The following is a 22,160-nucleotide window of genomic DNA, read 5'->3' as shown; positions in this document are numbered from 1 at the left end:
AATAAATGGGACTCAATGGAAGCTCACAAAAGAGGAATGTGGATTAGGGTTATGGATATAACACAGCATGGTCAATTTTGCAACCCACCTTTGCCTCAGCTTGCAATTTGTTTTCAAATTGCTTAAATTTAACCTCTTTCTTGTAGGTGTACAATGCTTGGTTTCTCATTATCTATTACTCACCTGATCAACAGGTGTGGCACAGTGGTTTTCACTGCTGCCTCACAGTGCCAGGGACATGGGTTCAATTCCCAGTGCGGGTCATTGTGTGGAATTTGCACATTTTCCCTGTGTCTGTGTGGATTTCCTCCCACAGTCTGAAAGACGTGCTGGTTAGGTGCATTGACCCAAACAGGCACCGGAATGTGGCGACGAGGGGAATTTCACAGTAACTTCATTGCAATGTTAATGTAAGCCTTACTTGTGACTAATAAACTTTTTAAGGTGCACATTAAGGGGCAATTTTAGCATGTGCAAACTCCACACCAACAGTGACCCAAGCCGGGAATCGAACCCAGGTCCCTGGAGCTGTGAAGCAGCAGTGCTAACCACTGTGCACATTAAGAGTTTGCACATTCTCCTCGTGTCTGCGTGGGTTTCCTCCCGGGTGCTCCAGTTTCCTCCCACAGTCTAAAGATGTGCTGGTCAGGTTGATTGGCCATGCTAAAATTGTCCCTCAGTGTCCTGAGATGCGTAGGTTAGAGGGATTAGCGGGTAAATGTGTAGGGATAAGGGGGTAGGGCCTGGGTGGGATTGTGGTCGGTGAAGACTCGATGGACCAGATGGCCTCTTTCTGCACTGTAGGGTTTCTATGACTCTATGATATTCAGTGGAAGTACTGATCATGTGATCACATTACCGAAACTGGCTACAGATAATGAATCTTGCTGCCCCAATGGTTTCAATTCACTCGCAGGCCTCCTCTCCATAACAGAACTGGAACTGCATCCAGGATCTGAACCATTTGGAATAAACAAGCTGAATCTGATATTTAAAGGTTAGATTTTGAAGCAAAAAGGATAAGTTTGTGCACTGACTAAACATGTTTGTTCCTTCACACATATTAAATAAGAGGACTAAAGCTTAACTCCGAATTAACACACCCCAATTGGAAATCGATCTCCAAAATGTTGCTCTGCTGGTATACACTCTATAATTTTTGAATTCCTCCCTAGGATCACATCTGTACACGCTAAATGGCACAGATCCAGAGGGGAATGCGGTCACTTATGGCATGACCTTTGAACCCGGAGGGAAGCGCTATTTTGCAGTGGAACCACGAACTGGGAATGTCACTTTGCTGGAGGAGCTGGACAGAGAGGTCAGGCTGTTTGCTGTTTCATTTTGTTATCAATTTTTTCAATTCAATGCTGGTAGGCATTGATTTTTATCATAGAATCAATGAATCATTGGTTGCTATCCTACATAAACCACCAACTAGTGGAAGGAATGTAGAGAACCAGAGTTGCAAAGAAATCACAGAATGGTGCAATCATTATAATGGGGGGCTTCAATTATCCAACTATGGACTGGGATAGCAAGAGTGCAAAGGGACAAGAGGGGTGAGAGTTCCTGGAAACATAAGAACATAAGGACATAAGAACTAGGAGCATCTGGCCCCTCAAACCTGCTCTGCCTTTCAATAAGATAATGGCTGATCTTTTCATGGACCCAGCTCCACTTACCCGCCCCCTCACCATTACCCTTAATTCCTTTACTGTTCAAAAATCTATCTACCTTTGTCTTAAGAACATTCAATGAGGTAGCCTCAACTTCTTCACTGGGCAGAGAATTCCACAGATTCGCAACCCTTTGGGTGAAGAAGTTCCTCCCCAACTCAGTCCTAAATCTGCTCCCCCGTATTTTGAGGCTATGCCCCCTACTTCTAATTTCACCCACCAGTGGAAACAACCTCCCTGCTTACAGAAATATATAAAATTATGAGGAAATAGATAAGATAGAAGCAGGTGCTTTTACTGGCACGGTGACACAGTGGTTAGCACTGCTCCCTCACAGCACCAGGGTCCCGGGTTCCATTCCCGGCTTGAGTCACTGTCTGTGTGGAGTTTGCACGTTCTCTGTGTGGGATTCCTCCGGGTGCTCCGGTTTCCTCCCACAGTCCAAAAGACGTGCTGGTTAGGTGCATTGGCCATGCTAAATTCTCCCTCAGTGTATCTAAACAGGCGTCGGAGTGTGGTGACTGGGGGATTTTCACAGTAACTTCATTTCAGTGTTAGTGTAAGCCTACTTGTGACACTAATAAAATAAACTTAAACTTAGTTAAACACATTTGGATTTGGAAAAGGCATATCCTCTTGAAGAAGAAACCTAAGCCTTTGTTGGAACAAATTGGGGACCAACAGCGGGGCTCCAGTTAATCTGATTGTAACAGAACACACAATCCCAAAGGGAAAGGCCTATTTCCGGATCACATACACAGTCTTCAGATCAAGGGGGTGATATCCCAAAGTACGGTCTTGGTGATCGAAGGTCCATCCTGAGGGGACACATTGGGAAGATTAACCATTAATTTTATTCAATAACATCTCAGTGTGTTTGATTTTGTTTTGCAGGAAGAAGATGAGATTGAAGTACTGGTCAGCATTTCAGACAGTGTGAATAAAGTAAGACATTACAAAGAATCTTGTACTTAAGCAATGGTCTGGGACATTGTCTGTGCAACAAGCACAGTAATTCTTAATGAGGACCCTAATAGCTACAGATATAATGCTCATTCATTGAAACATTACCATAACCAATTGTCAGCTGGTAACTGACCTTCAGCTGGATGAAGGTGTTGGTGACCAAATAATTATTTAACAGATCCCAGTGCTTTTCATTTCCTCATTTAATCTTCTGCTCACCTTAAATGTGATTGCTTCAATCGCCACGTACACCACTCCATCTTCACCTGAAATCCTGCCTCCAACTCAATGACTGCATCTAACTGCTCTAAGATAAAAGCAAAAAACTGCGGCTGCTGGAATCTGAAACAGAAACAGAAAATGCGGAAAAATCTCGGCAGGTCTGAAGGTATCTGTGGAGAGAGAACTGATGTATGAGGAGAGATTGACCAGGTTAGGATTGTTTTCGCTGGAGTTCAGACGAATGAGGGGGGAGCTCATGGCGATTATAAAATTCTAACAGGACTAGACAGGGTAGATGCAGGGAGGATGTTCCCAATGGTGGGGGGAGTCCAGAACCAGGGATCACAGTCTGAGGATTCGGGGTAGACCATTTAGGACGGAGATGAGGAGACATTTCTTCACCCAAAGAGCCTGTGGAATTCATTACCACAGGAAGTAGTTGATGCCAAAACATTGAATGTATTAAAGAGGTGGCTAGATATAATACTTAGGATCAAAAGTTATGGGGAGAAAGCAAGATTAGGCTATTGAGTTGGATGGTCAGCCATGATCGTAACGAATGGGCGGAACAGGCTCGAAGGGCCGAATGGCCTTCTTCTGCTCCTAACTCCTATGCTTCTATATTTCTAACGTTTGGAGTCAACGTCAGAACCCGCGTGGATAAAAGAGCTCTGAAGAGGAGTCATCCAGACTCAAAACGTTGGCTCTATTCTTTCTCCACAGCTGCTGTCAGACCTGCTGAGAGTTTCCAGCATTTTCTGTTTTTTGTGTCTGCATCTAACTATCTGCTTCATACCAGGATCACTATCCTGGCAACCACTCTCTCATTGTCACTCATCCCGAGGAAAGCTACAGAATGAGCGGATAAGATGTCCATTCTCTGCCACGTTTCTCTCTGTTGTACCGAGAGAGTGAGGCTAAAAGAGAGTGGGGTAAGTGCATGGAGAAAATGGATGTCGTGTACGAGGAGATACACAAGATCCAGGAGATACGTGAAGCAGTCAGGGTGGGAAAGAGGCAAAACTCTAGGTAGCAGATGTTCTAGCCGGAATAGCAGTTGACAATTTCTGCCACTCATTTGCGTGGTTTGACACGGAAGCGACCTGTATTAAATACAGGGTCTCAGTAATCTCATCCGAGGCTTTTCCACTGCTAGCTTTCTGCATTCTAATCTTGCGAGCTTGCACAGATGGGTAGCATATACGTTAAGTACTGGAAGAGGATAATACTCTTACAAGCAAAAAAACAGCAACCATTATGAGTCTGCAATATCCTTTAGAAAGCAAAATTTAAAGTATTTCAGCTGCTTTACATTTCTTTTCTTTTTGATATGGCTTTGGGTAGAAGTTTCAGTGATTTGTAACATTTAAAATTGATTCGAAGTAATGTTGTGGTTCATTACAATTTCTTTGACAGACCATAGCGAGAGGTGGCCAGTATAGACACTCCGGTTCTCAAAATCATTCAAATACATTCAGCCCATGAGCTGATGTGAGAACTACACCTGCAGTATAATTCTCTCTCATTTCGAAGTACTTGCTTTGTACTGAGAAACCTTGCCCGAGAAACAATGTAATTGCATGGTATTATTCCCCAGAACTAAACTATTCAGGCACATTCAGCATCATTGCGGGTGGCACGGTGACACAGTGGTTAGCACTGCACAGCGCCAGGGACCTGGGTTCAATTCCCGGCCTCAGGTTTGCATGTTCTCCCCATGTCTATGTGGGTTTCCTCCGGGTGCTCTGGTTTCCTCCCACAATCCAAAGATGTGCGGGGTTAGGTTGATTGGCCATGCTAAATTGACCCTAGTGTCAGGGGGATTAGCAGGGTAAATATGAGGGGTTACGGGAATAGGACCTGCGTGGGATTGTGGTCAGTGCTGCTTCGATGGGCTGAATAGCCTCCATCTGCACTGTAGGGATTATATGATCACTGGTGGAATTCTTGTCAAAATTATCCTCAAGGGAAAACACTTGCGCCAGTTATCGTTTTTAGCATCTGTGAAGCATAGAATTTGCATGATGGTTTTGTTCTGTAATTCTTTCCAAGTGGGATTTTGGGTAACATCTTCTTTTAGTGAAGAATGGTAGTCAATGAGCCTTTTGCGTTCACAGGTTGTCGAAAAGGTTCGAATACTTGTAACAGATGCTAATGACGAGAGCCCAGAATTCATTAATACACCCTACATCATTAATGTACCTGAGGTACGTTGCTTTTAAGAACTGTAGTTTCCTTATAGAATTAATTGGTGACTGACAAATATTCAATGCAAAGCTTGTGTTGACCAATGTTTTTTTGCCTTGGGCTGGGCTCTGCCAGAACACACCTTCAGGTAGCAGCATCTTCAAGGTATATGCAGTGGACAAGGACAATGGATCCGGAGGCAGTGTCACCTACTTCCTACAGGTATTCTTCCTCCAATGCACAATTTCTGACTTTTCTTGTGAAAATATCCTCACACTTACACAGTGTGGCACAGTGGCACAATGGTTGGCACTGCTGTCTCACAGTGTCAGGGATCCAGGTTCAATTCCCGGCCTGGGTCACTGTCTGTGCGGAGTCTGCACGTTCTCCCCATGTCTGCACGGGTTTCGTCCCACAGTCCGAATGATGTGCTGGTTAACTGCATTGGCCGTGCTAAATTCCGGGTTCGAATGCTGCCACAGCAGATGGTGGAATTTGAATTCAATAAAAGAAAAATCTGGAATTAAGAATCTACTGATGACCATGAAACCATTGTTGATTGTCGGAAAAACCCATCTGGTTCACTACTGCCCTCTAGGGAAGGAAATCTGCCATCCTCACCTAGTCTGGCCTACATGTGACTCCAGAGCCACAGCAATGTGGTTGACGCTCAACTGCCCTCGGGCAACCAGGGATGGGCAATAAATGCTGGCCCAGCCAGCGATGCCCATGTCCCGTGAATGAATAAAAAAATATAGTTGTCTATTTTTGAATTTTTGAGTTGGAACTTAGCTTTTGTTAAATAAAAATCACTTCTGGTTTCATGACTGAACAATTTTTTACTGCTTAGATTTTGTTTGGCACAATAAAGGATGATAGTGGCAGAGTGGAAATGTCATGAGGGTATTAATTCAGAGGCCTCGGATTATGCTCTGCTAGCATGGGTTCAAATCCCACCCTAGTAGCTAAATTCAATTCATAGAATTAGGAGTTATATCCTTACCCGATCTGGCCTGCATGTGAATCCAGACACGCAGCAATGTGGTTGAATATTAACTGCCCTCTGGGATGACCTAGCAAGCTATTCAGTTCAAGGGCAATTAGGGATAGGCAACAAATACTGGCCTTCTCAGTGATGCCCACATCCCCTGAAAGAATATCATTTGTCCCTGAATTGACGCACCTTCTGCTTCATCTCTTCTAGAACATGCGTAAAAGCAAGTTTTCTTTGGATCGGTACAGTGGGGTCCTCCGGATAAAGCCAAGTGTGACTCTGGATTTTGAGAAGTCCAGGGCTCATTTTGTTACCATTATAGCCAAGGTAAACTGACATTTTTACAGTGTGTGTGTGTATGTGTGTGTGTATGAAGGGTAGCAGGGATAACCCAGGAAATTATAGGCCGGTGAGCTTGACGTCCGTGGTAGGGAAGTTGTTGGAGAGGATTCTTAGAGACAGGATGTATGTGCATTTAGAACGGAACAATCTCATTAGTGACAGACAGCATGGTTTTATAAGAGGGAGGTCGTGCCTTACAAATTTGGTGGAGTTTTTTGAGGAAGTGACAAAAACGGTTGATGAAGGAAGGGCCGTGGATGTCGTCTATATGGATTTCAGTAAGGCATTTGACAAAGTCCCACATGGCAGGTTGGTTAAGAAGGTTAAGGCTCATGGGATACAAGGAGAAGTGGCTAGATGGGTGGAGAACTGGCTTGGCCATAGGAGACAGAGGGTAGTGGTCGAAGGGTCTTTTTCCGGCTGGAGGTCTGTGACCAGTGGTGTTCCGCAGGGCTCTGTACTGGGACCTCTGCTATTTGTGATATATATAAATGATTTGGAAGAAGGTGTAACTGGTGAAATCAGCAAGTTTGCGGATGACACGAAGATGGCTGGACTTGCGGATAGCGAAGAGCATTGTCGGGCAATACAGCAGGATATAGATAGGCTGGAAAATTGGGCGGAGAGGTGGCAGATGGAGTTTAATCCGGATAAATGCGAAGTGATGCATTTTGGAAGAAATAATGTAGGGAGGAGTTATACAATAAATGGCAGAGTCATCAGGAGTATAGAAACACAGAGGGACCTAGGTGTGCAAGTCCACAAATCCTTGAAGTTGGCAACACAGGTGGAGAAGGTGGTGAAGAAGGCATATGGTATGCTTGCCTTTATAGGACGGGGTATAGAGTATAAAAGCTGGAGTCTGATGATGCAGCTGTATAGAACGCTGGTTAGGCCACATTTGGAGTACTGCGTCCAGTTCTGGTCGCCGCACTACCAGAAGGACGTGGAGGCATTGGAGAGAGTGCAGAGAAGGTTTACCAGGATGTTGCCTGGTATGGAGGGTCTTAGCTATGAGGAGAGATTGGGTAAACTGGGGTTGTTCTCCCTGGAAAGACGGAGAATGAGGGGAGATCTAATAGAGGTGTACAAGATTATGAAGGGGATAGTTAGGGTGAACGGTGGGAAGCTTTTTCCCAGATCAGAAGTGACGTTCATGAGGGGTCATGGGCTCAAGGTGAGAGGGGTGAAGTATAACTCAGATATTAGAGGGATGTTTTTTACACAGAGGGTGGTGGGGGCCTGGAATGCGCTGCCAAGTAGGGTGGTGGAGGCAGGCACGCTGACATCGTTTAAGACTTACCTGGATAGTCACATGAGCAGCCTGGGAATGGAGAGATACAAACGATTGGTCTAGTTGGACCAAGGAGCGGCACAGGCTTGGAGGGCCGAAGGGCCTGTTTCCTGTGCTGTACTGTTCTTTGTTCTTTGTTCTTTATGTGCGTGTGCGTGTGTGTGTGTGCGCGTGTGCGTGTGTGTGCGCGCGTGTGTGTGTGTGAATCGAGGGGGGAACATGCTGAGCGAGTCCGTTGTTTCTGTAAGAAATGAAAATGTGATTTTACATTTACCTCAGGACGGAGGCGGGAAGCTGAGAGGAAAGTATCGAATTTGCTCTTCCACAGCCACCGTTACGATCAACGTTGCGGATATTCAGGACACTCCGCCCATATTCTCCGGCACACCCTATTTTGGACACGTGTATGAGAATACAAAGCCTGTAAGTAGTGGATTGTAACCCGTCGCACGTCCATTATTGTAAGTGGCCATCGGTACATTTGACAGCTGTTCAGGTCTCGGTTGAGAAGGTTGAGTTTCTCTTGTGAGAAATGCAAAGCCTCGGTAAGATGAAGATTAGCTCCAGCTGACGAGCCAGTGAGAAGAATTTACCAATCATTCCTTTCATGACTTGGTCAACGAGTGATGGAAATCTGAAATTCCCTTCTCCAAAAAGGTTTTGAATCTCTGCCGATTAAAAAACTTGCAAAATGGGGATTGACAGATTTTTGTTAGGCAGGAATATTAAGCGTTACAGAATCAAGGTGTTTGGGTAAAAGTTTAAGATACAGAGCAGTCATGACGAAACTGAATGGTAAGACAAGCTTTAGGGATTGGTTGGCCTTCTCCTGTTCTTACACAATCATTAAACCATGTACGTGCATTGGATGGCAGGCAGATTCTGCATTCTTGCAGGTTCATAAAGAACAGAGAGTAGAAAATTGGAATGAATAAGCGAGAAAACACACTAATAAATAATTAGAGTTTATTCAAACACTAGTGTTAAGAATTAACACTTGGACTAATGCATAGAATGATAGAACACCCTACAGTGCAGAAGGAGGCCATTCAGCCCATCGAATCTGCACTGACCACAATACCACCCATAGACCCACATATTAGCCCTGCTAATCCCTCTAATATATGCATTCTGGGACACTAAGGGGCAATTTAGCATGGTAAGTCAACCTGGACTGTGGGAGGAAACCGGAAACCCAGAGGAAACCTGCACAGACATGGGGAGAATGTTAAAGCTCCACACAGACAGTGACCCAAGCCGGGAATCGAACCCAGGTCCCTGGCACTGTGAGGCAGCGGTGCTAACCACTGTGTCACTTTGCTTCAACACCCTGGAACCCAAGAATTCTTTAAAATTACAGCAGTAATGCTGGAGTAGTGCTGCTTTACTGCTGTTGTATTAATACAATCATATATATGTATCCCAGGAAACACCGGTTCCGAAATGTTATTACTGTGGTCCCTTATGTTTTTCTCGAATCTGTCTTTTGATTTCAGATGGAGCCCCTGTACAATGGACAGGCTTTGGTTTAAACATCTAAAAATCAACAGCCCCTAAGTCTCATGCTGAGGCATCAGGTTAGGTTCATCAGGTTAGGTTCATCAGGTTAGGTTATGCCTTGACCCTAAAGTCAGACTTGAACCCACAACCTTCTGCTCTAGAGCTGACACTGCTACTATTGAGCTGTGGCTAACACCTGCATTATTGCTTTGGTTATGTGGCAGGTCAGAAAGTGGCAAGTCCTCTTTTATGTAGCATAACTCAAAGAAGAGCAAACAATAGATAAGATAACTTAGCAACAACTCTAGGTGAATTTGTTGACTGTGCTGCAGAGACATTTTAAAGGGAAATAATCACTGACTTGGAAAAGCTTGATGCTTAGGATGGGTGGCACAGTGGTTAGCACTGCTGCCTCACAGCGCCAGAGACCCAGGTTCAATTCTGGCCTTGGGCCACTGTCTGTGTAGAGTCTGCATGTCCTCCCCGTGTCTGCGTGGGTTTCCTCTGGATGCTCTGGTTTCCTCCCACAGTCTGAAAGATGTGCTGGTTAGGGTGCATTGGCCGTGCTAAATTCTCCCTCAGTGTACCCGAACAGGCGCCGGAGTGTGGCGACTAGGGGATTTTCACAGTGACTTCACTGCGGTGTTAATGTAAGCCTACTTGTGACACTAGTAAATAAATAATGATGTGATAGTTATCGCTTGTGGACTGAACTATGGTATGGAAAAACACATTTGTACCTGTGAGTACCTGTAGTTTAGAGGTGCCAAGAGGAGGGTAGAATCTGCTAAGAAGGCTCCATGAGGCTGATATTTAGTGTAATGGATAAAATGTGGACAGGAAACCCAGAGAAATTAAATTGAATGAAGTAATCAGAACTTTGAGGAAAAAGAAGCAAGTTGATCATGCAGGTCAACAAAAAAAGCATTTTGAAGTTTCATATATACTACATACTAAACTATACATACTATTTTTACTTCCTTGTTAGGGTTCGGAAGTATTTAGCGTGATGGCCTCTGATGGGGATCTTGGGAACCCCAATCCAATCCATTACACCATTGCACATGGTAAGTGAAATTGCACAATGATCGGGTGAGAGAGAACTGCTCAAATCTCTGTTTCCTTTCCCATTGTCCATAACCAGTAATCTTTTGAAAGGAAGATGTGTGTGTTCCTTAAGCCTGAGAGTGTGTGGACAATTTGAATAGTCAGCAGCAAGTTTTTGTGGGTTCGAATAAAGAGGATTGTTTATTCATGAACTTGTCCGGAAGTCTAACACTACAGCACACAAAAACACACTCGAAGAAAATACGGTTGAAGAGAATAGTGCACTTTTACAAGTTATTGACAAAAGGGGCTGTTCATAACACACGTGATTGTCCTTGCAGGTCTGATGGGAAAGTTATCTTCACGCCTGTAGTGCAGTTTAGATAAGTCGCACTGTCAGAATCAAGTGGTTTTCAGGATTCTCTTGAAGAATGAACTTTCTGCAGGTCACAAAGTTAGTTGCTTGAAATCTTATATCATGAGGTCAGTTTTCTGTATTGTTGGAGCGACAAAGAAATATTCAGTTCTTGAAGCAGAGATGTCCCGGCCCTTTCTGCTGCTCCCATCTTTTTCTGCGGACAGTGTGTAAGAAATAAAAGGGAAACCAACAGGACTGCCCGACCCTGGGGTTTCTCACAGTCGCCTTTTCCAAATGTGCCGGAATTCTACTGGCCCGCCTGCCACGGAATCGGAGCGGGTGAGGGGTGGGCAATGGTAATGTCCGTTAGCTCGGGTGGGGATTTTCCAGTCTCGGCTCGAGCGAGGCCATACAATCCCGTCCACAGTGTTGGTCTTAGGTGACTACCCTTCAACAGTACTTGATTGGCCGTGGAAAGCTTTGAGACATCTGGCAGTTGTGAAAACACTAAATAAATACAAAAGTCTTTGCAGAGCGTGGAATTGTCCACCTGATCTGTGGCATGGCCCCTGGTCCTGGTCCTTAATTAGTAAACACACTGGTTGAACCTCAACTGCCGCGAACTTCCAAATCAGGGGGCAGAATTTTCCCATCATGCCTGCAACAGGAATCGTAGCGGGCGGGACTCAGACCGAGCAAATGTCCGTTGACCTCGGGTGGGATTTTCCGGTTTTGGGGCGAGCGTGGCTGGAAAATCTCACCCAGGAACTTGCACTCGCTCCTCAGCTATTCAGTCAATCTCAGGGCTTGAGTCCAACTTCCCTTCTGACCTTCTTTCTCTCTTGCTCTCATTGTCAAGTCAGAGAAATGAAAGCATGTGAAAAGATGACTCCTTGAACAGGATGTGCAGATGGAACAAGCATCTTTCTTGCTGCTGAAAGTGAGGTGTCCTTGGTTAAATGGCACACTTGAAGGAATGAGGGATGAGGGAGGCAATTCATGTGATTAGTTCGGTAAAATTCAGCTTGTAAAAGACAAGTATGATATGAGTATTGTCCACATTTATCAATACCTTGCATTTTCTTAACAGGAAATGATGGATCTTTTGACATAAATAGCACCAGTGGAGTTATTACCCTTCTACAAACTACAAAACTCCTCCAGAAGGATGTTTACAAACTTCTTATTCGGGTAGGCCGTAATAAAACCTGGCATTTTAACATAGGAGTTACTTTATAAATCCAGGTGCATGAATACTTAGTGTGGTTGGATGGAATGTTTGGTGTCACTATTTTAACAGAGGCATGAAGGCATTGTTGAACTGATTGCAGGAGTGGGTTTTGCCAGCACAATGCAGAAGGAGGCCATTTGGCCCATCGAGTCTGCACTGACCACAATCCCGCCCAGACCCTATTCCCGTAACCCCACATATTTTACCCTGCTAATTCCACTGACACTAAGGTCAATTTATCACGGCCAATCAACCTAACCCACATATCTTTGGACTGTGCGAGAAAACCAGAGCACCCGGAGGAAACCCATGCAGACACGGGGAGAATGTGCAAACTCCACACAGACAGTGACCCAAGCCGGGAATTGAACCCGGGTCCCTGGCACGGTGAGGCAGCAGTGCTAACCACTGTGCCACCGTGCTGCCCACTGCGCCACCCATGTGTTGTATCCAGGAGTCGGCTGCAAAGGAACAGCGCTTTATTGCACAAAATAAAGTGAAGCAAAGACCACAAGTCTGTGGTGAACACAAACAGGTCCCATCCGGGACGAAGGAATAATGGACCCACTCAGGAGTCCATTGTTTATAAGGGGCTCGGTATACGAACTCCACCTGGTTAATTATTTACCGATCCTCAGAGAGCTCATATTCAACAAGTTCTACAGGGAGGTCAATCAGTGATTCCCCAAGCAAGTCATGGGGGGGCGGGGAGGTTATCACATTGTGCATCTAAATTAACAAATGCAAGAATTAGAGTGTATTGGGGCCTATGATTTTTCAGCAAACTCTCCTTCCAGAGTGTGTCTCATCATGGAATGAGCTGCATGTGGTGAACCATTGTTGGTTACCACCAGGTAGTGCTGAGCCATGGTTTGGCCAGTACTATGAGTCTGTAGATATGTTACTGTTGGGGTTAGGGTTGGGCTGTTCTACCTGTTAATATAGTCCTATGGTACACCCCAGTTGGCTCCGCCTTCTGGGAGAGGTATAAAGGTCACTGCTCTGCCTGGTGACCCTTTAGTCTGGGATTGTATATTGTATATAGTAGCTCTGTTATTGTTGGCAATAAAAGCCTTTATCTCCCGGGTACATCCTGCCTCCTGTGTGATTTATCGCGCATCACTGCATATTAATGTTTGAGACATTAAGACGCACACACCTTTACATTTCATACAAGTGTAAAAGTCTGAGTGTCTTAATGTCTCAAACAGTGCTATTTGAAGTATAATTTAATGATCCTTCCTGTCTGAAATGAAACTTAAATCTACATATATATAGAATATAACAAAGTGTTTGCACCCATGGTATTAGTGAAGAAATCTTGTGAAGATGATTGCAGAATAATCAAGGATTATAAGTTCTGTTAATTGCATCAAAATATAACTAAAGTAACTTAGCAATATTGGTGACTGACTACTTTGTTAAGAGAGAAGGAAGTCTGCTAACAATTCAGCACACTGCCCCATAGTGAAGAAAATAGCATCCCTGTGATTCTGCAACTGCTGAGGTTTCAGGCAGAGGTGACGGACTTTCCCAGAGGGAGAAAAGCAGATGTAGTGAGTGGGTGCATTCCAAAGATGTGCGGGTTAGGTTGATTGGCCATGATAGGTCGCCCCTTTGTGACAGGGGGGTTGGGAGGGTTGTAAATATGTGGGGTTACGGGGATGGGGCCTGGGTGGGATTGTTGTCGGTGCAGACTTGATGGGCCGAATGGCCTCCTTCTGCACTGTAGATTCTATGACTCTATGAGTGGATCATTGTCGTACACCCCCTCCCACACCCCCCACCCTCCCACCCTTGGCTCAGTATCGGCTGAGGACTGAAGAAAGTTCCTGCTCTTAGTTGGAAACTTGTGCAAAGACTAAGAGGGTGTGGAAAGAAAGACTTGCATTTATATAGCACCTTTCACAATCTCAGGATGTCCCAAGATGTTTTTTAGTCAATTAAGCGCAAATAAATTGTGCACAGTAAACTGTGATAGTGACCAGATAATTTGTCTCCCTGCTATTGGTTAAGGGGAACACAGTGACCAGGCCAGTGGGCAGGCCTCCTCTGCTTTTCATTGATCTAGTGCCATGGTTTAACATCCCATATGAATGATAATTGTTAAAAAGGTGGAAGTGTGAATTGTGATGGTCTTCGATCTCCAAAGAAATCACTAAGAGGCAAAAAAGATTAAAATCTCCTTGAAGCGTGTCTCCACGCCTTACACTATAAGCAGCCAAGGTGGCAGACTCCTCCAGGATACTCTGATGCTGCCTGCTACCTCAGAGTAGTTCAGAGTGACGTTTCTAATGGAGAAACGTCCTGACTTCACTTGGGACTTCCACAGAAAAGCAACTGAAATGGTAAACTCAGTGAGAGCTGGGCCACTTTGAGGAGACACGTCACCCTATTCGGGTGACACAGTGGTGGCACGGTGGCACAGTGGTTATCGCTGCTGCCTCACAGCTCCAGAGAGCTGGGTTCGATTCCCGGCTTGGGTCACTGTCTGTGTGGAGTCTGCACATTCTCCCCGTGTCTGCGTGGGTTTCCTCCAGGTGCTCCGGTTTCCTCCCACAATCCAAAGATGTGCGGGTTAGGTGCATTGGCCATGCTAAATTGCCCCTTAGTGTCCCAGGATGCATAGGTTAGAGGGATTAGCGGGGTAAATATGTGGGGTTATGGGGATAGGGCCTAGGTGGGATTGTTGACTCGATGGGTCAAATGACCTCCTTCTGCACTGTAGGCTTTCTTTGGTTCTATTTCACGGAGCAACCCTGAGCCCTGGGCCATCACACCAATCGCACCTTATTTCAAGTTCTATACAAAGTGAAACATGACCATACAGACACAACTCACGCTGACCCTTCTGCTGTGGTTTGTCCGTAGGCGTCCGAAATGAATGCTGATGCTGACGTACCGGTGTTTATGACAGCGATGGTAACAATCCAAGTGGTGGACCTCAACAACCATCGGCCCACCTTTTACAGTGAAAACGGTCCGCAGTCACAGTTTGAGATCACAATGTATGAACACCCAGCTGCAGGAGAGATACTGCGCGGGCTGAAGATAACAGTAAATGACTCCGATCAGGTGGGTCTGCGTGTTTTGCAGTCAAAGTATACAGGGTGGTTTGATTCAAGTTTTCAACTTTGGGGCGGCACGGTGGCACAGTGGGTTAGCACTGCTGCCTCACAGCGCCAGGGACCCAGGTTCGATTCCTGGCTTGGGTCACTGTCTGTGCGGAGTTTGCACGTTCTCCCCGTGTCTGCGTGGGTTTCCAGTTTCCTCCCGCATACTGCAAGATGGGCTGGTTAGGTGCATTGACCCGAATAGGCGGCGGACCGTGGAGACGGGGGGAATTTCACAGTAACTTCTTTGCAGTGTTAATGCGAGCCTTACTTGTGACTAATAAACTTTATAAGAGTGTTTGAAATACTATTTCTGCTATTTGGGGAGCTGAAGAATAGTGGGACTAGTCTAAAAATTACAGTGAATCACAGATTATATTAGAGAGGGCAACATTTTGGATAGGAATCCCATTTTAGATGGAATTGCAAAATAGTCTGCTAGCACCTCTTTGAAATTATTTCATGAATGTATTGCCATCTACTGGTTCAAAACATACTTTAAAACGTTTGTTACTTGGGTAGCATTAAAATATCTGCAGTGGAGTCTTGGCTTTTATTCATATCAGCCAATTTATTACATAAATCATGGTGAGTGTTTTGTACCCAATACTTGCTATTACCAGAGTATTCTCCGCTGATCTACTTGGATTACATGGGTTGCTGTCAGACAGACCTACATGACATTGGAAACTGGATCTATTCAATCCGTACTGGATTATTTCTTTTTTTTTAAAGTTTATTTATTAGTCACAAGTAAGGCTTACATTAACACTGCAATGAAGTTACTGTGAAATTCCCCTAGCCGCCACAGTCTGGCACCTGTTCGGGTCAATCCGCCTGACCAGCACGTCTTTCAGACTGTGGGAGGAAACCAGAGCACTGGGAGGGAACCCACGCAGACACGGGGAGAACGTGCAAACTCCACACAGACAGTGACCCAAGCCGGGAATTGAACCCGGGTCCCTGGCGCTGTGAGGCAGCAGTGCTAACCACTGTCCCACCGTGCCACCCTACAAATTTCTCTACAAATCACCTAATTTTGGAGAACATGTACTCTTTCTGTTTTGGAGATGGTACATCCCTTTAAAATATAGCAGGGTGTAAGTGTACTGGGATAAAGTACCTGTGCTTTTTGCAATTGGTTTCCCCATTGTAATTAACAGTTAGAAAGGTTGCAATGGACATTTATGACTGGACTTACAATATGCTTGAAAGATTACATGAAAGTCAAACCAAAAATATCGAGGAACATGGGAACAGAATGAAAACATTTAGCCCCTCAAGCCTGTTTTGTTAATGTGTAACCTAACTCCATACACCAGCAATGATCCTTAACACCTTTTCTTAACAAAAGTCATTTAGTCTCCAAATTAATATTAACTATTTAATTACCAAACCTCTACTACCCTTTCTGTGCCATGGTGTTAAAAGTTTTAAAATTTATTTATTAATGTCACAAGTGTAAGGCACGGTGGCACAATGGTTAGCGCTGCTGCCTCACAGCGCCAGGGACCCAGGTTCAATTCCGGCCTCGGGTGACTGTCTGTGTGGAGTTTGCATGTTCTCCCCGTGTCTGCGTGGGTTTCCCTTCGGGTGCTCTGGTTTCCTCCCACACTCCAAAAATGTGCGGGTTAGGTTGATTGGCCGTGCTAAATTGACTCTAGTGTCAGGGGGATTAGCAGGGTAAATGTGTGGGGTTACAAGAATAGGGCCTGGGTGGGATTGTTGTTGGTGCAGACTTGATGGGTCAGATGGCCTCCTTCTGTATTGCAGGGATTCTATGAAGTAGGCTTACATTAACACTGCAATGTAGTTACTGTGGAAAAACCCCTAGTCGCCACACTCCGGTGCCTGTTCGGGTACACTGAGGGAGAATTTAGCATGGCCAATGCACCTAACCAGCACGTCTTTCGGACTGTGGGAGGAAATTGGAGCCCCTGGAGGAAACCCACGCAGACACGGGGAGAGCGTGCAGACTCTGCACAGAAGGTGACCCAAGCCGGGAATCGAACCCAGGTCCCTGGTGTTGTGAGGCAGCAGTGCTAACCACTGTGCCACCGTGCTGCCCAATGGCCCGGCAGTGAGTGTGCAGTGCCTGTTCATTTGGTAGTAAGGCCTTGTGGTATTAGGGTGTCCTCATTCGCCTTGACGTTCTGTTGGAAGACTGGAGGCTGTTTGCCAGCCGTATGGCGAGGTTAAAACCAACTCAATAGATAGTCGGTTTTTGGCTTGGGTTTGCCACTCTGAATTTCGCTGACTGAGCCAAGTTTAGACGTCAAGTAAACCTGGTTTTATATTTTTAAAAAGTCAGTAATCACTCAGAGGTTTCATGAATAAAAACCTCTCTGCATTAAATACTAAAAGGGAAAGCTGCACCGACTAACAAAACCATTTTGTTAAATCATTTCTCAAAGTGTCAAAGTGTACCATTGACACCATCACCGTACGCTATTCCGAAAACTGCCCAGGAATCTTCAGGACTTCCTCCATCCCAAGCGACAGGGGAAGGAAAGGCTTTCAAAATATTTTCCTGAGAATATGCTTAATATGCTGGCATCAGTGAACATAGGGGCGGCACAGTGGCACAGTGGTTAGCCTTTTAGCAAGGCCTTTGACAAGGTACTGCATGGTAGGTTGTTGCATAAGGTTAAATCTCACGGGATCCAGGGTGAGGTAGCTAAATGGATACAAAATTTTCCTTGATGACAGAAGCCAGAGGGTGGTTGTAAAGGGTTGTTTTTCAAACTGAAGACCTGTGACCAGCGGTGTGCCTCAGGGATCGGTGCTGGGTCCACCGTGGATGAGAATTTGGGAGGCATGGTTAGTAAGTTTGCAGATGACACCAAGACTGATGGCATAGTGGACAGCGAAGAAGGTTATCTCGGATTGCAAAGGGATCTTGATCAATTGGGCCGGTGGGCTGACGAATGGCGGATGGAGTTTAATTTAGATAAATGCGAGGTGATGCATTTTGGTAGATCGAACCACGGCAGGACTTACTCAGTTAATGGTAGGGCATTGGGGAGAGTTACAGAACAAAGAGACCTAGGGGTACAGGTTCATAGCTCCTTGAAAGTGGAGCCACAGGTGGATAGAGTGGTGAAGGAAGCATTCGGCATGCTTGGTTTCATTGGTCAGAACATTGAATACAGGAGTTGGGACATCTTGCTGAAGTTATACAAGACATTGGTAAGGCCACACTTGGAATACTGTGTACAGTTCTGGTCACCCTATTATAGAAAGAATATTATTAAACTAGAAAGAGTGCAGAAGAGATTTACTAGGATGCTACTGGGACTTGATGATTTGAGTTATAAGGAGAGGCTGAATAGACTGGGACTTTTTTCTCTGGAGTGTAGGAGGCTGAGGGGTGATCTTATAGAGGTCTATAAAATAATGAGGGGCATAGATCAGCTAGATAGTCAATATCTTTTCCCAAAGGTAGGGGAGTCTAAAACTAGAGGGCATAGGTTTAGGTGAGAGGGGAGAGATACAAAAGGGTCCAGAGTGGCAATTGTTTCACACAGAGGGTAGTGAGTGTCTGGAACAAGCTGCCAGAGGTAGTAGTAGAGGCGGGTGCAATTTTGTCTTTTAAAGAGCGTTTAGACAGTTAGTGGGTAAGATGAATATCAAGGGATATGGGCCAAATGCGGGCAATTGAGACTAGCTTAGAAGTTTTTTTAAAAAGGGACGACATTGACAAGTTGGGCCAAAAGGCCTGTTTCCATGCTGTAAACCTCTATGACTCTATGCTGCCTCACAGCGCCAGGGACCCAGGCTCGATTCCTGACTTGAGTTACTGTCTGTGCGGAGTCTGCACATTCTCCCCTTGTTGGCGTGGGTTTCCTCCGGGTGCTCCGGTTTCCTCCCACAGTCCAAAGATGTGCAGGTTAGGTGGATTGACCATGCTAAATTGCCCTTTAGTGTTGGGGAGGGGGCACTAGTTAGGATAAAATGCATGGGGTTATGGAGATGGGTTTAGACTCGAAGGGCCAAATGGCCTATTTCTGCACTGTAGGATTCTATGATCCCTCAACATTGTGTCTTTTTTACTTTAGGGAACAAACGCACAATTTAATCTCAGGCTTCTGGGCCCTGAAGGTATATTCCGAGTTATTCCCCAAACTGTCCTCAATGAAGCGCAAGTCACGATAATAGTGGAGAACTCGACTGCTATTGACTATGAAAAGTTCCAAGTGTTTAATTTTAAGGTATGTAAGATATGAAGTAGGATTTGTCAAATTTGTTTTTATATGGAGATTTTGCAACTTCAATAAGATACCATTGCTCTTCCCTCCAGCTCCTTGCAGTTGAATCGGACACTCCAGAGAAGTTCAGTTCCACAGCTGACATTATCATTCAACTGGTGGACACCAATGACAACGTTCCGAAATTTACTTCCGACTTCTATGTTGCACGGATCCCTGAGAACTCCCCCGGGGGCACTCCCATTATATGTGTTACTGTAAGTGGAGGACACGTATGTGATAATCTTGCAAATATTTCTCGTAAGTTGCAGCCCTGGTGAATCGGCTGGCAAAGGCAAACTAACCTTTTGGATCAGCCAGTCCCAGGTTTGGCACCCAAAGCTGGACTTTCTGTTTGGAGTTGTGCAATAAGTCTTTAGAGGCAGAGGTCCGTTCACCAAAATCCCTTTATTTCCAAACTCGCAGAGTGCTATCAGTCAGCAGTCCATCTCCGGGAGTGTCAGAGGAACTGACATTTCCGGTTAAATACAAGGAAAAGACTCCCTGATTGGCCCATCAATTGGATCCTTAATCAGGGAGCTCATACTCCAATAGGCCAACCTCAGTGGCCTAACTGAAGTCATTACAGGTTGAGATCCTCAATGTTGGGATCAAATATGGATGCTGACACTGTGTTGTGTTGGAAACCGATTTATGAGAAACTGACCAATTTTAGTGGCCAGAGGGCGCCATTCACCAGCCAATTAAGGATGGTACTGGTGGGCTCCCGAGGCTGCAGGGCCAATAGGAGAGGGTGCGGGGGGTGCTGCTGTGCCATTACTGAGAGGGTGCATCTCACAATATGGGCACCCTCAGAACTCTGAGTAAATTAAATTTGATTGAAAACTGGCAATACCTGCCAAGCTGTGAGCGTGTCTGCGCCAATGGCCTGACAGTCAACATGGGGAGCATCTTGGTACTAATTAATTATAATTAAATGTGTTTCTGCAGGTTCCATCACATTATTTCCCCCCCCTCCCCCACTGCCCTGCTTCAGCCATTAGTCGGCCAACACATCCAAGTAATGCACTGCCTTCCTACGCTACTTGGAAAGCTAAATTACTCATTACCCAATTAGATGATGCTTGATTGTCGGACAAACAGCCTCCTTCCACCCCCCACCCTCCACCACCCATTTTCACTATTCTATATCTGGCAAAGAGAAATGGTCAAAGAAAATGACAAATAAAAACAATCTTCTTTAATGTCCCGATGATTTTTTTCCCGAGTTGCGCACAGCAGTGTTCTAGAGGGTTGGCAACCCCAGCATGGTCCCAAGTGGGGTGAGTGCTGCCTCCCACCACAGCCCCTCATCTCCCACTTGGAGGCTATCTCACCTCACGAGAGGCTGTTCCCTCTTACTGGAGGCTGCCCTCCTCTCACTGGAGGCTGTCCCTTCTCACTGGAGGCTGCCCTCCTCTCACTGGAGGCTGTGCCCTCTCACTGGAGGCTGTCCCCTCTCACTGGAGGCTGCCCTCCTCTCACTGGAGGCTGTGCCCTCTCACTGGAGGCTGTCCCCTCTCACTGGAGGCTGCCCTCCTCTCACTGGAGGCTGTCCCCTCCCACTGGAGGCTGTCCCCTCTCACTGGAGGCTGCCTCATTTCATTGCCCATATGTCAGTTGCAATGAGGGGCAGACCTGTAGACAAGAGAAATTTCAGTCGGCATGGGAGAGGAGCCTGATTAGATCGCCTTAACTACCACAATTCTAAAAAATAGCTAAGGGGTGGAAAAGTTCTGGCAAACCGACCACACTGACCAACGGCACTTAACCCACCCATCTCTGGTGGCACAGTGGCACAGTGGTTAGCACTGCTACCTCACAATGCTAGGGACCAGGGTTCGATTCCCGGATTGGGTCACTGTCTGTGTGGAGTTTGCACATTCTCCCCATGTCTGTGTGGGTTTCCTCCGGGCGCTCCGGTTTCCTCCCACAGTCCAAAGGTGAATTGGCCTTGCTAAATTCTCCCTCAGTGTACCCGAACAGGCGCCGGACTGTGGCGGCTAGAGCATTTTCACAATAACTTCATTGCAGTGTTAATGTAAGCCTACTTGTGACTAATCAACTTTAGCTTTACTCTTTCATCAGCCTATGAAAATTCTGTGGTGGTGAGTTAGCAGATCTTAGGGTGTGCTATGATTGTTTGCAAAGCTATGAGGGAAGGGAAAATATATATAAATGATTTGGAAGAAGGTGTTATCAGCAAGTTTGCGGATGACACGAAGATGGCTGGACTTGTGGATAGCGATGAGCATTGTCGGGCAATACAGCAGGATATAGATAGGCTGGAAAATGCGAAGTAATGCATTTTGGAAGAAATAATGTAGGGAGGAGTTATACAATAAATGGCAGAGCCATCAAGGGTATAGAGACACAGAGGGACCTAGGTGTGCAAGTCCACAAATCCTTGAAGGTGGCAATACAGGTGGAGAAGGTGGTGAAGAAGGCATATGGTATGCTTGCCTTTATAGGACGGGGTATAAAGTATAAAAGCTGGAGTCTGATGATGCAGCTGTATAGAATGCTGGTTAGGCCACATTTGGAGTACTGCGTCCAGTTCTGGTCGCCGCACTACCAGAAGGACGTGGAGGCATTAGAGAGAGTGCAGAGAAGGTTTACCAGGATGTTGCCTGGTAGGGAGAGTCTTAGCTATGAGGAGAGATTGGGTAAACTGGGGTTGTTCTCCCTGGAAAGATGGAGAATGAGGGGAGATCTAATAGAGGTGTACAAGATTATGAAGGGGATAGCTAGGGTAAACGGTGGGAAGCTTTTTCCCAGATCAGAAGTGACGATCACGAGGGGTTACGGGCTCAAGGTGAGAGGGGCGGAGTATAACTCAGATATTAGAGGGATGTTTTTTACACAGAGGGTGGTGGGGGCCTAGAATGCGCTGCCAAGTAGGGTGGTGGAGGCAGACACGCTGACATCGTTTAAGACTTACCTGGATAGTCACATGAGCAGCCTGGGAATGGAGGGATAC

The 22,160-nt window shown here is 45.7% G+C and overlaps 1 protein-coding gene across 1 annotated transcript in view; it reads left to right on the top strand.

The window, feature by feature from the left end:
- The window catches only part of cdhr1a (cadherin-related family member 1a), a 37,989-nt gene that overhangs the window by 4,617 nt on the left and 11,212 nt on the right, over positions 1-22,160 (top strand). The window contains exons 3-13 of the mRNA XM_078199306.1: positions 1,176-1,321; positions 2,574-2,624; positions 4,985-5,074; positions 5,190-5,276; positions 6,259-6,375; positions 7,964-8,107; positions 10,173-10,251; positions 11,680-11,780; positions 14,692-14,895; positions 18,992-19,144; positions 19,234-19,398. Coding sequence (XP_078055432.1) covers positions 1,176-1,321; positions 2,574-2,624; positions 4,985-5,074; positions 5,190-5,276; positions 6,259-6,375; positions 7,964-8,107; positions 10,173-10,251; positions 11,680-11,780; positions 14,692-14,895; positions 18,992-19,144; positions 19,234-19,398 — 1,337 coding nt within the window. The remainder of the gene's footprint in view (positions 1-1,175; positions 1,322-2,573; positions 2,625-4,984; positions 5,075-5,189; positions 5,277-6,258; positions 6,376-7,963; positions 8,108-10,172; positions 10,252-11,679; positions 11,781-14,691; positions 14,896-18,991; positions 19,145-19,233; positions 19,399-22,160) is intronic.

Source organism: Mustelus asterias, chromosome 28, assembly GCF_964213995.1.
Source record: "Mustelus asterias chromosome 28, sMusAst1.hap1.1, whole genome shotgun sequence".
Lineage (NCBI taxonomy): Eukaryota > Metazoa > Chordata > Chondrichthyes > Carcharhiniformes > Triakidae > Mustelus > Mustelus asterias.
Note: the sequence above shows the minus strand (reverse complement) of the source record. Positions and strands in the feature narration are given on the sequence as shown.